This window comes from Onychomys torridus, chromosome 20 (genome assembly GCF_903995425.1).
Source record: "Onychomys torridus chromosome 20, mOncTor1.1, whole genome shotgun sequence".
NCBI lineage: Eukaryota > Metazoa > Chordata > Mammalia > Rodentia > Cricetidae > Onychomys > Onychomys torridus.
The window spans coordinates 33,662,863-33,677,455 of NC_050462.1; the positions used below are offsets into that span (position 1 = coordinate 33,662,863).

Consider the following 14,593-nt stretch of genomic DNA (forward strand, 5'->3'; position numbering starts at 1 on the left):
ATAAAATTACATCAAGCAGCAAAAAAAGAAAAATCACCCCCATGAAAAGCACCCTGAGCCATAAGCTAAAGAATGCTGCTTCTAAAGGTTGTGTCACTTCTTGATAAATTTCATATTACCTAAAATGTATGTTCCCATAGAGGACTTTATGTTGCCAGGATAGGAGCAAATTGGCTTTGTAAGAATAAGTACTGACATGGATTGTGGAAACCTTGTTTGGTATTCTCTATGTAGCTCATATACATCTAGATTGTCAAAAGAGAGTCTGGAAATAGGAAATGTTAGACGCTAGGCACTTTGATAATGGAGTGATCTCTTCTGAAGACCATGATATTCTTTCACATTTGTGTGATTCAGCGGTTCTCAACCTGTGGGTTGTGACCCATGTGCAGGTCTAACTATATTTTCATGGAAGTTGTATATCAGATAACCCACATATCTGATATTTACATTATGATTCATGACAGTAGCAAAAAAAAATACAGTTATGAAGTAGCAATGAAAATTTTATGATTGGGGGTCACCACAACATTATTGTAATAAAGGGTCACAGTATTAGGATGGTTGACACTAGTATAATGGTTCATTCATTCCAAAGCTCTCACAGAACTATGAGAGTGTACATAGTACAATTGTCTCATATTTTAAATGATGACTTAGGTGAATTGTTTTCTTTGAATTTGAGTTGATTTTTTTTTCTAATCCATTCTACTGACCTCACATCATAATACCCATAAGGAGTCATATCTATAAAATGCTAAATTCAGGCATTTTTCCCTAGGGGAGAGGGATATTATTATTTTTTTTTATTCCACGTAGTAGTTGTAATGTAAAAGCTGATTGCTTTAGTATTGACTACTGGTTCTGAAAATACATGACCATTCAAATAATCACAACCTACAGTTCTTCTGAGCAACTGTTAGCTGAGCAGGGATATCAACCCAAATCAGAACAAGAGCTCCTTAACAATACCATATAATTCTGGGCTTCTTTATTGCTGTTCCATGCAAGGTATATTGTTATAGTAATATTCCTAGCAAATTGGAACTCTATTTCAGTGTTTGAGTCCTGGTGTCTAAAAATGATTGTATAAAGCACTCCTTCTTGAGACTAGACACAAACAAGGTCAACTTTCTGAATGTCTTTACTCCTGAGATGTGTCTGGCTTCTGGTTTTTCTATTTTCAGCTCAGCTCAGTGCAGCCCAAGACACACACTCACAGAGGAACTTCAGCACATACCACAACAGTGAGCTGCTGCTGACACAGTCAGAACTCTTATTTTGTAGAGTATTTTTTTCACTCTTTTGCTGATGCCATTATGAAAAATACTGCTGGCACAGCCACACAGCCACTTGACACCCTTTCTTATTTATGTGGCTAACCTACTCTTGAAATTTTATTTTCAAAGAAGCTATCAATGTTTTATGGAGAGAGAATCTATACATGGAGTCTCTTATTGTGGGGTTTGTGAATTTAGTATATTGAAGTGTATCATTAAATTAAAAACACAATTCCTAAAAAAACCAAAAGCTAGCAAAGATCAGAAAGTATTTGCAGTTTTTAAAACTGAAAATGAAAAAACATTTGTTTCTACTCACAATGAATTGCCAAATTAATGTTAATGGAGCTTTCTTTGGTGAACTTTCTGAGTCATTATAATTATGCCATTATTAATTTCCAAATGATTGTTATGTATTGACTCATTATAAATAAAATCTTATATCTTAACACATCAAGGTTTTCATGCTTCCGGTACATATTCTATGAAAGCACAAATATATGTCACTTACACTTTATGTTTACTTTCATTTCCAACATCTCTTGGAAATATCTTCTCAATAAGATTTAGGCTTATAATTTTGCTAATAAAATACACAAAACATTTCAAGACAAAATATAAGGGCATCGAAACCAAGTCTATACAGCCATGCTTAAAACCATCAAAATCAATCCATTTTCGCCCCACGTACTATGCTGCTGATTACTTTTTAATCTAAGATGTACATTTCATAATGATGAATAGAGAGGATTTTATTACACACAGTTGAATGAGCTTTAAAAAAAAAGCCTTACCTATATGGGTGACATGTCATTTGTAATAAGAACATATTTTAATATTGAGATGAAATGAAATTATAAATCGGTAGTAATCCACCGCATAATGAAAATTTTAAAGCTGGTTCAGTCATCTAAGAGCCAAAAGATACTTTTTTGAGATGTTTTAATAATCTTAAACATTTAAGTATTAAAATTTCACACTTGCTAATGAGTACTTCCAATAATATGGTAGGGTAGTTGTAGTTTCAATTCAAACTTCTTTGAGAGCATTTTCTTTATTTCTTTACTTCTTTATTTTCGGTTTTGGAGATAACCAAAAGGCCTTGGGCATACTAGGCAATCCTGCTACCTCTGAGCTACCTGATAGCCTGCAAAATATGCTCCAAATCACACCATTGCTCACATTAAATGTGCAGAGATTTCTGTAGAGCAATCAGTGATTTTAAATAGATTAGATAGATAGATAGATAGATAGATAGATAGATAGATAGAAATTATAAGTGAAATTTTAGCCTCTAAAAGTTAAATGTTGGTACACTGAAATTTTTACTCAATATACTAATACCAATTAAAATAAATTTCAAGTTGATCTCAATTTTGAGCTCTAAAACAGTATATAGTATGGGTTCTATTCAATATTAATATATTCAATTATAGCTAAATGGAAGTTTATATAAAATGAAAAACTGATGTGAAAAGACATAAAAACCACATTGACCACTTTTTATTTCAAAGAGATTTAAGACATTACAGCTGGTAGCACAAAGAAGCTGACTCAGGGTTCATAGTTCAGAACATCCCTAAAGCATACTTCTAATGTGCTCAATGCTATAAGCAAAGGTACTGACATGTTATAAAGTTACTTAATCCCAAAAATACACCTATTAGTAGAAATAACAATCTTATGTCCAATCACTATGTTTCATATCTTGAAATAATAGTGTGTTCTCATTTTTCTCTATTTTGAAATACATCATATACATAAAACATCACTTATTAATTATGGTAAAATTCTCTATTTTAAAGGATAATTCCTTCATTTATTATTAACATAATAATTTCATAGTTTAAAACTCTGCAATCTAAAATATTTCCATTTAGATAAATGGTGACAGGGTTGGGGATTTAGGTCAGTGGTGGAGCACTTGCCTAGCAAGCACAAGGCCCTGGGTTCAGTCCTCAGCTCCGGAAAAAAAGACAAAATAGATAAATGGTGACATTTTGAAGGCAATATGTAACAAGTCAGATTCTATTTGATTTCTTGAGAAAAGATAAAAGATAACTTCTTGGATTCCAACATTAAAATTCTGGTTTCCTTTATTGGCAGAATACTCTTTTCATGCACTGACAGGTGTTTTTAGATATCTTTCATGGTAACATGAGTCAGTGTATACCAGCTCATCCTTTCCCTGGGGATTCCATAGAATTAGAGAAAAAGGTACTTACCATGTTCCAGCCAGGATAGAGGTAGTCTGTACCCACAAATTCAAAGTAGTGAGCAAAGCCTTCCTTCAGCCACACATCTTCCCACCACACTGGAGTCACAAGATCACCAAACCACTACAAGAACAGAATGAATGAGCATAAGAGAAAAAAAAAATAGCATCCATCACAGAATGATTTTACCTGAAACCAAATGTGCTAATCTGTGATTATCATAACTGGATGTCATTCCCAAATTAACTTTGTGATCTTCAAATATGTTGGGGCAAGACTGTAGTGGTTAATACGACTACTTGGATAACACTAGTATTTTTACAGATACGCTCAGTGAAGAACTAAAGTAGTAACCTTGCATCAAAGCTGGTGACAACTATCTTCAGAGATTGGAAGGCTTATTGTATATAAGAAGAAAAGACTTGTTTATTGTGACATTACAGGGACAGACTGGGATGGAGGTATGGACATTGAAGTAGCCGGTGTCTGCTGAAGATGCAGAAGACTCTGTATGGTGGTCCAGAAGTGCTACTTAGAATAGCAGTGAGCAGTCATCATGAAAATGAAACATCTTCCTCTGAAGCAGAGGAAAATCACAGCCCACATTGACTAATGAACCAAACAAAGATTCTGAACTTCATCCATACTACACTCTCCTAAAAATGAGGAATTGAGCCAATAAAATCTGAGATGGCTCATGAAACAGTTTTAATTGATATTTTGATTAAACAACAATAAATAAATAAATAAATAAATAAAATACACTAATCTGAAATCTTTACTTTTTCTAAATTTGTTATCAAAAATATATTACATGCCAGAAACAGTCAAAAAGACTTGAAATTCAATGAAGAAAGCCTAGATAGTGTTTATTCTCACACAGGTGACAATTATGGACAGTACATAACTAAAAAATAACACCATAAATTCTAATCTTTACAATGTAACAGAGGGATAGAGCTGGGGCTGCCTCTGATTATAGAGCACAATCATTCTCTGAGCAGAGGACAATTGGGCTGAAACTTAACTGATAAAGAGCCAGCCATGAGATAGTCTTGGGCAAGAGAATTCCAGACAGACAGCAGACATGAGTAACCCACAGTGTAAAGAGTCTGTGTGAGAATATGTTCTCTGAGAAACAGGAGATATGGAAAGCTGGATTCTGACTGACCGGGTGGACAGAAGAATCGAACAGTCCTGACAACAAAGACATACCAGATCCTACTTCATGAGTCATGATAAGGTAAGAATAGTTCAGGAATCCAACCAAGTATTCCAACGTTAATGATAAAGTACCATTTCCTTTAGGCTATCTCTAATTCAAATACAAATAAAATACAGCTCCAAATAGGGTAATGGCCATGCAGCCTCTATTTTGAATGTTTTACTGTAATCTAAAATACACGTTTCTCTTTCAAATTGACAGCCTGTCTTCAGCATTGTGACAACAAACAGTTGATCAGGATAATAGAGAAATCAAATGTGACAAACACAGTGAAATCATGACAGATGTTTCTTTCAGCTTCTGTCCTAGTTCTTTGTGGTAAGTGGCCTACTACCACTGAGCTACTAGAGGAAACTAACATATAACAGGAAATGTGGGAAATGCAGAGCCCTGAACAATAAATGATAGCACTATCACTGGGCTTCATCTCAACAGAATCACAGATCTAATTTTTCACTTACAGGAGTATCCCAAAAGGAAATTACATTTGCCTCAGAATTGTAAGTCAAGGGAGAAGCCACTCTAGCAATGAGGGACCCCAGTTATTCCTGCCATGGCCCCTCTGTAACCTGAGGTCAGAAACATGTCTGACTCAGTGAGCACAAAGGTACAACTCTCTCCCTGGTTCACTGCAAGAGGCAAAAGATGCCATTAGCAATGTCTGTTCTTTGTGATTTTTTTTTTCCAGCAACATCACAATTTAACAAGTGTTACAAAATATCAATCTACCACCTTCCACTACTAAGGAAATTCACAAAATCAAAACGAAATTAATTTTTATCTTAGCTTCACTATGTTGTCCAATTTACATATGAATTTCTAAATATGCCAAGTTAAAAAAAAATCACTCTTTTGAGAACAAAGAGTCTATTGCTGAGTTACTGAAAAACTTCCTATGTGTCTACATGACAGGGAAAGAAGAATTACAAACCGATTTTGGCAAAAGCAAAGTTTAACACATACACAAAACTCAGCTGCATCTCTCCACAATGCAAGACATCATTTTTCTCACTGTGCTTACTGTGTGTACACACTAATAATCAAAGAAATGGAAGCGTGGCTGATCAGCAACTACACAGGAGCTCTGAAGGGGCAGCCACTCCATCACACATTTCAACTAAACCCAGTGGCAGTTGCTGACACAATACCATCAGAATGTGCATGTGTGCTTACCTTAGTGTCTGAGAAAAATGGCATGCCATGCAGAGGAACGGCATGGCGATTTGTAGAGAACATAGGTGGGAAGATAAAAAACCAAGCTCCTCATCTAGATGTGTGAAGTCACCCCACATTCTAGACAGTCTCACATTATACTTACACCTCTTCCTTTTCTCGTACCTGGTGACATATTTCATGAACAATGACCATGGTGACATCCAGCAAATATGAAATAGATGAAACACTGGGGTCCAGCAGTATTCTTTGTTCCACAAAAATACTTAGTCCCCAGTTCTCCATAGCAGCATACGGATGCTTAGGCACAGCTAAAAGATCTAGAAATAGAATAAAACAGTTCCGAAGGTTTTAATAACAACACCAAATTCTAAATTTCATAACTTAAAAAGCTCAGGAATCCTAATAAGAAGGAACACTTTCTCTTTATTACATTTTTTTTAAAATTAAACACTCAGCCATGTCTACCTGACAATAGACATATAGGCTATCACTTTTGATACTGGTCATATTCATTCATCACGGTTAATTTTCAGGCCCAGCACTCCAGGTGGCTGGAAGTATCCGCAACATTATTGATGGGCCCATCCTAATAAGTTTCAGAAAGTCAAGGAAACTGAATGTAACAGGAGCCCAGAATCAAAGGCATTGTGCCTTCTAATGAAAATTTACTCAGCTCAGTGCAGAAGCAAGTATATTATCACTTATATCTCAAATCTGTCTCAGAGAAAACACTTCATAGTGGTTCTTAAATGTGGTGTCATTTTTCTTTCTAAGTTCTTAAATTGTAGTACATTCTTTTGGTCCTGTTAAAAATAAAATGCTGCGTTTAATCTTAGCATATAGAGAAAACTAAGACAGTGAGTGTAGTAGCAAATAGAGAGCAGAGCGGACCCACGGGCTTCGGTCTGGCCTTGCCACCATCAACTACAGATGTGACATCACTAAATCATTTAGTTTCTCAGGACCACAATTCCCTCACCTATAAAGTAAGGTTATTGCCCTTTTCTGTAAAATGCCTTCCAGCTCGAAAAACCCATGATTAGATGAGTATGTGCTTATTTTAAAAGGTCGTCCAGGTATTATCAACTTCTGATTACAGTGAGCAAAAAAAAATTCACGTTTTGCTTACTCCCTCTCCTCCAGACTCACAGCAATGGTAAATAAAATATTTAGAAAGAAAACTAATCCCCAGGCTCAAAAAAAAAAAATAAAAAATAAACCTCTCAGTGGATCAGAAATGAAACCCAAATGCAAAGTGATTATTACGTGAAGCTACAAACCTGCTGGTCTCTGGCTCCCAAAGCAGGCAGTAGCAGCTGGGAACTGGCTCTGGCAAGACACACTAGAGCCAAAAGTACCCATGCCAGGTTGACTGCTCGATGCCAAGGGCTGAGGTAAGGCACGCACACTCAGGAGAAGAGCAGAAAATAGCTGGTGCCCACTGCTTCCTGGAAGTGCTAGCAAGGGCCAAGAAGTATTTGAACACTGGCTCTTATACATTTGTTCTTAATCATAATGAACACCCTCATTCCAAAATGGAAATTTGTCCCAGCATAATCCTCAGAGTAAAGTATTCCAAGACTACCAATAAATTGTCTGAGAATGTTCATTATAGTATTGTTTCTAAAAGTAAAGAGGAGACATTAAATGCCTTTTCACCAAGATAATACACAAAGAAGCTATGAAAGCATTTCATAAAGGAATATTACACAGCAATTAAAATAAGTGATCTCACTACTGGTTTCTACTGTTAAAAGTATCAACACAGACAATCCGAGAAACACAATAATGAAGAAAGAAGTTATAAAATGACCCCTGTAATCATTAGAAATAATCAAAATAATATTGCATAGTGCATATGTATTTTCACACATGTAGATCACAGAGAGAGAGTAGTGGAAAATACCCGTGCAAACACACGCAGTTAAGTAATAGTAAAGACACTAACTTCAGGATCATGGTTGCCACTGAGGAGAAAAAAAAAGACTGTAGGACAGCCACATGACAAATTAATGTCTTTGTGTCAATGTTTTAAAGCTGGTGGTGGGTACATTGACATTAGCATGATATTCTTCATCCTCTTATGTATGCTTAAATATTTCACAACAAATAATTGAATAGACTAGTCAGCAGTCTTAGCATACTACTGATTTTTATTTATTTCTGACTTCAGCAAATATCTTTTCAGCATCAATGCTGTTCTGAAATCTGAAATATGTATTAAAGTAAGTCAAATAGATCCCCTAATTCCTCTACAGTTTAAACTAATAACGAAGGCATGACCACTATAAAACAGAAAAATGGAATATTTTAATGTGCTATGAGAGAAGATAGAAATGTCTGTTTGGAAGATTCTTAAGAAAAAATTGTTTATCAGGCTTCAAACTGTGACTAGGATTTCAGCCGGCATGTAGGGTAGCCTGTTCACTCCTAGGATTTGAATTAACGAAAAGAAGTCACCTGTGTACCTATGTATACAGCAAATCGTTTCTGAGCATCACCTGTATGAAAGTATTGTTTTATTATTATTTATTATATTTTCATTTACTTTCTTATTATTTATTGTATTATCATTCTGGAAAACCCCTTACTATCTGCACAGCGGTGCTTATGTATGGAAATGTTCAGCTAACAATTAATAAGTGAAAGAAAGAAATGTAGTGATTAATACATGCTAGGAAATACATTCTAGTATGAAAGTTACAGGATGAATAAGTGTGGGAGGAATGGGCAAAGCAAGCCTCTCTACTGGAATCACCTTTACCTGGCATGTGAGCAATATTAGAGGCTAGCTTATTTGAAGACGTGTAAAAGTGTGTCCTCAAGGAGGATAGAAAAGATGGCAGCACTCAGGTGGGGAAGTGATAAATACTTTGAAAAACAGAAAAGAGGCTGGTGTGTCTACACCACATGAAAGGCAAGCTATAGACCACAGAACTAGTACATAGGGAAAGTGTCTAACAGGTGAACTCACTCACTTTACATAATGGAAGACACTGCCGACGTATGAATAAACTAGGCAACAGGCCCGCAATGTGTCAACTTGGCTTGTCATTAGTATATGGCAACAGTAGTAGCTGGCCCAGCATCATTTACTTGTGGAAACAGAGGAACCTATGTAAAATTATTCTCCAGCAAATCCTATTGCAAAAAAGAAACAAATCTGAATTCTGTAGACCTTCATGAGCAAGGAGGATGCAGGTCCTTGCAGCTGAGTGAGCAAAGTATACCTGGGTCTGGATGGACCAAATGATATGGAGAGAAAACTGCAAACATATGATCCAGGTATGTCATCTAGAAGTCTGCAATCAAAGGTAAAGTGCAGTGAGGGACAGTTTACTGATTGCAAATTCCTAATAAGCAGTAAAAATGCAGATAACAGCTGGGGAAAGCAATTACTGCACAAATGTAAGGACCTGTGTTCCATTCCCACCACTTATGTTGGTATGTGCTTTTAATCTGGCACTAGTAGGTGGAGAAAGATGCATTCCTGATACCTTCTGGGCAGCCAGCCCAACCCAATCAGTGACCTCCAGATCACAGTGAGAAACTATCTCAAAAGACAAGCTGAATAATTTCTGAGAAGTAATGCCCAAAGTAGTAGAGCCCTGGCCTGAACACGCCCTGACAAATAGCAACATGAGTATTCTCTCTCTCTCTCTCTCTCTCTCTCTCTCTCTCTCTCTCTCTCTCTCTCTCTCTCACACACACACACACACACACACACACACACACACACACAAATAAAAATAAAAGCAAAAAATTAAAAAGTAATAAAAAGCAGCTATGATGAGAGGGCACTTGCCGACTGGTACCAAAGTTTTTTATAAATTGTTGGCTTATGGGTTTACATTGCCTCCAAAAGTATAGAGGAACAGAAAGCTGGACAACAGTATCATGTGTAAACCAAGCAAGGACTCTTAACAAATAGGGAATGAAGTGACTGATGGGCAGGATTTAACATGGTGGAATTAGTAATAATGGGCAGCTTCTCAGGTACAGATATGGGAAAACATTAGATCTGGGGAAAAAAAATCTTCATGAGTAACAGAGGAGGTAAAAGAAACAGAAAGTAAAAGATGTCAGATTTAGTACCACACATACAACAATCTTTGTTATAACATGTTGGTGAATTGGTCAAGTAACTTTGGAAAGGACTATTGTCATAACCATTCATAAATTGAGAAATCTCTGAGGATAGTCTTCTATTTTAAGAATATCTGCCTCATACATAAAAAGACTTGTGCATACAAATTCTTGTAAAAGCTTAATTTCCAGTACCTGAAAATGCAGCATAATCTAAGTATCCAACAACAGGCGAACAGGAAATTGTGATGTAGCAAACAACGAAATGTAGTGGGTAGCCATTCCAGCTTTGATCTGGAAGTTCCAACCCTCATTGAGGCTTTGGTAACTGCCATGCCTACAAGGCGGGGCCAAGAGAGGACCCTGAAGACCTGAGATCTGGATGCACCAGTTCTCTTGCTTTCTGACACTGGAGGTAGACCAAGCAGAGTTCTCCAGAGAACACCGCTGGACTGCTCTACACCTTTTCCAGACCCTGTTACCTATCCCTTCACTTGTCAGTTACCCCACAAAATAAACCTCCCTTTTAACTGCATGGAGTGGCCTTAATAATTTCACCAATAACAAAGTATTACTCACTGGTAACCAAAATAAATGAACTCTTGCAACAGCACACAGCAGGAGGGAGCCCCAGAATGACGTTTTTAAAAATTAAATAAATGTATACTGTATGATTAACATTATTTATGTAAAATTCCTAGAAATTCAAAATAATCTAAGTGATGAAGATCAGTGAATGGCTGGGACAAATATGAGAGCTACTTCTGCACAGCACTAGGAATCATTTTGGAATCAGAGTGTTTATTATGATGATGGGCATGTATTCCTTAAAGCACCGAGTTGTACACAATATATACCCATTTGTTTTACCTCAGTGAAACTACTTTGGAAAGAGTGTTAGTTAACTGAAGCAGTATTCTGCTTATTTGAGGCATACAATGCTCACTTACACTGAATTAAGTTATTTTAATTTTGCAAAGTAATGCAACTGTACCCATTAAAATATGCATCTATTACTTTTTAATGTGCCTTGAAAACAAGAAAACTCACATTTCAGTTTATAATTTACTTAAAAATTCAAAGAAAGTCCCAGATAAAATTATACATACGGCTCTTCCAAATTATAACTATTATCCAGAAAACTATAGCTAGGCAGAAGGGGAGAAAAAGCACATAATACTAACGAATGTGGTGGCCTAAATTAACATAGAAGTCTCTCTGCTTGCTCCCCTCCTCCTGACACTGGTAAGTTATGATGCCTCTACCACCCCAGCACAAGGCTGAAATGGCTCAGATAGAAGCCACAAAATTTCAGACATGTTCCTCAACTTTTGCTTTATTCTGGCATTTCTGAGAATTGCATGGTTGGTCCATCCATAACGGCAGGAAGCCTGTATTTTCCTCTCAATCCTCAGATTGACTTTTTTGTTGCCACTTTACTTTGGTTTTTTTGTTTTGTTTTGTTTTGCTTGTTTATTATTTGTTTGTTTTCTTACTTTCTTGTCAGTGTGACTTTGGAAAAACAAAGACCTCAGAATCTCCACTTGTAATTTCCTGCACAAGGTGTGCGTGTTCTTGAATTTCATCATGGTCTCACCCAAACTCTGTTCATTTTAAATGTCATCATACCCCATCCAAAACTCATCTGTGACTAGGCAAGGTTTCCAGTAGTGGGGCTGGGACACCAACCCAGCCACAAAACCTTCACCCTACCACCTGTCCTGCCTGCAAGATGTGCTGGGGGCAATGATGGAAGGGAACTATTGAGAGCTTCCAACCAATGCCTGATACAACTTGAGGTCCATGCCACAGAGAGGGAGCCCATGCCCGACACTAGCTGGATGGTCAGAAAGCAGAAGCTGGATAGCTCAGAGACTTGGGCTAGAATGAAACACAATTGGCAAAAGAAAGGAAAAGTCAATGAAATGATTACTGATGATATTCTTCTACGCTCATAGACTGGTGCCTAGCCCAATCATTATCAGAGCGGCTTCCTCCCACAGCTGTTGGAAGTAATACAGAGACCCACAGCCAAACATTAGGTGGAGCTCAGGGAACCCCAGGAGAGAAAGGCAGGAGGGATTGTAAGAGAAGACAGGGTGGAGGATGCCAGCATGGCCCACATAATCAACTATGCTAGGCTCACAGGGACTCACAGAGACTCAGTCGACAACCAGGGAGCCTGCTTGGGTCTGAGCTAGGTCTTCTGAATATATTTTAGGGTTGTTTAACTTGAAGTTTTGGTGGGATTCCTAGCAGTGAGAGTGGGGTATCTTTGATCCTTTTGTCAGCTCTTGGGACACATTTCCTCCTGCTGGGTTGCCTCCTCCAGCCTTGATACATTGTTTGTCCATAGTCTTACAGCATCCTGTTATTCTGTGTCCAGTTGCTATCCCTGGGAGGCCTGCTCTTTTCTGAAGGGAAAGAGAGACGCCGTTGATGTGGAAGAGAGGAGAAGTAGGAGGAATTTAGAGGAATAGAGGGAGGGGAGACCACCATTAGGATGTATTATATGAAAGAAGAATAAATAAAAAGAAAAAAATTCCCCAGGCATGGTATTGAGAGGAGAATAATTTAGAAGTGATTAACTCATAAAGACTCTGCCCTCATGAATAGATTAGTCACAAATGTGTCACTTTTTTGACATTGCAGTACATGGCACTGTCATCTACAAAGTTCACACTTCAGACCAATTTAAAATAAGAAATGGGAAAGGAACATTCATGTTTAAACACGGCTTTGTCTTAGACTACATCCATAGCCATCCTAGGGTGCATGGTCCCATGAGCCACAGATTGGAGACTTGGCTCTGCCTTTTAAGGAGCTTGAGTGGTTAAATCTTCTCATTCTATGTCTTCTGTTCTGTGATGATGCTTTGTCTGCTCTGGAAGATCCAGAATCAAGATTCAGAATCAAGGTATGGTCTTAGGATCAGAGCACAGCCTTCATTAAACACCAAACATAGCAGTACCTTAACATGTATTTTCTAGCCTCTAGAACTGTGAGAAACAGATTTCTGGTATGACACAGGCATTATGTTACAGCATCACACTCAGAGGAAGAAACTTAGCCTATTACTTCATTTGACTCTTCTCATCTGCCCTAACGTTGAGATGAAAATTACTTAAGTGTTGTAAATTGGCTGTTGCCTGTTAGAACCGAAACCTATCTATGGTTTCTTGAGTAGCCCCATCCTACTTTTTAAATGCTGGTTAAAACTTTTAAGAAAACCTAGATATTTCTTTTGCACTCTGGGGAAAGTCAGTCATCATGAAACATTATTTTACGACCCTGATAAGACCATCTAGGTGGGAACCTGCAATCATATAGAAAGGCCCCAAAAGCCATCAAATGGAGTCTGCCAACAGCATGGTCGTCAACAGCAAATCACTCTCCTGCATTAGCGGCAGCATTATGATTACCTTTCTGATACACTACCATGTTAGCTAGAAATAGACTCTAGTGTGCTCTACATGATTAAATAACCACTACCAAAAAGAAATGTGTGCATCATCAGACCTCTCTCCACTCCCACAATCACACTCTGAGCCCTCAGATTCTCTTTGATAGTGAGTAGAGAATAAGACAAATAAGACTGGGATTCCTCAGAGTTCTCTCTCCAGTATGAGAGCCTATGACCCAGCAGTTGAGAAACTCTGCTGTGTTTTTAGACACCCTCCCCACTCTGTCTAAGAGTAAAAATAGGGGGCTGGAGAGATGGCTCAGAGGTTAAGAGCACCGGCTGCTCTTCCAGAGGTCCTGAGTTCAATTCCCAGCAACCACATGGTGGCTCACAACCATCTGTAATGAGATCTGGCGCCCTCTTCTGTATGCATAATAAATAAATAAATCTTTAAAAAGAAAAATAAGAGTAAAAACAGAATGGATGCCAACTGACGCATGACTTCAGATACTTATCAATTATTCTTCTCTTGTATGACATTTCCCCCTTTGACTTAGCAATAGTCTCTGCAGCTCTATGTCTTTCACTGCCAATATTTCTTTATCTGCCAATGTCCAACTTCTAGTTAGACAAACCCAAATTCACCAGTTCATTTTGATCGTGCATTAATTTCTTTTCACATATTTGTTAAGAGAGTAAGATAATCCCTAACAAGTTCAGTTTTCCTCTATTCCAGACTTCAATTTTTAAACTGAAAACAAGAGAAGGGCAGGAGAAATGGCTCAGCAGTTGAGACCATGTACCACTCTTGCAAAGAACCTACATTTGGTTCCCAGAACCCATGTGATGTGATGGAGAATCGGGTATTATCCTAGCTATGGGAGGCTCGGACAGCTCTAGTCTCCAACATCTGCACTCTGTGCACACATACATACTACACACACACACACACACACACACATACACACACTCATGCATGCATGCATACACATATAAATAAAATTAATAGATCTTGTTTTGCTTTGTTTTTTTTTTTTTTTAAAGATAAAGTCCTTAGAAGGTAGGAAAGAAATATTGAAAGACATCTCAGTAGGTAGGGGCACTTGCTACCACACCTAATGACCAACAGTCCATGCCTTAGAACCCACACAGTAAAGGAACAGACTCATAAAAGTTGTTACTGACCTCCACAGGTGTGCTACAGTAC

At 37.6% G+C, this 14,593-nt stretch overlaps 1 protein-coding gene across 1 annotated transcript in view; it reads right to left on the reverse strand.

Annotated features, from left to right (window-relative positions):
* Positions 1–14,593, reverse strand: part of Trhde (thyrotropin releasing hormone degrading enzyme) — a 395,355-nt gene that overhangs the window by 174,565 nt on the left and 206,197 nt on the right. Inside the window, 2 exon segments of the mRNA XM_036169607.1 lie at positions 3,506–3,619; positions 6,060–6,214. Coding sequence (XP_036025500.1) covers positions 3,506–3,619; positions 6,060–6,214 — 269 coding nt within the window.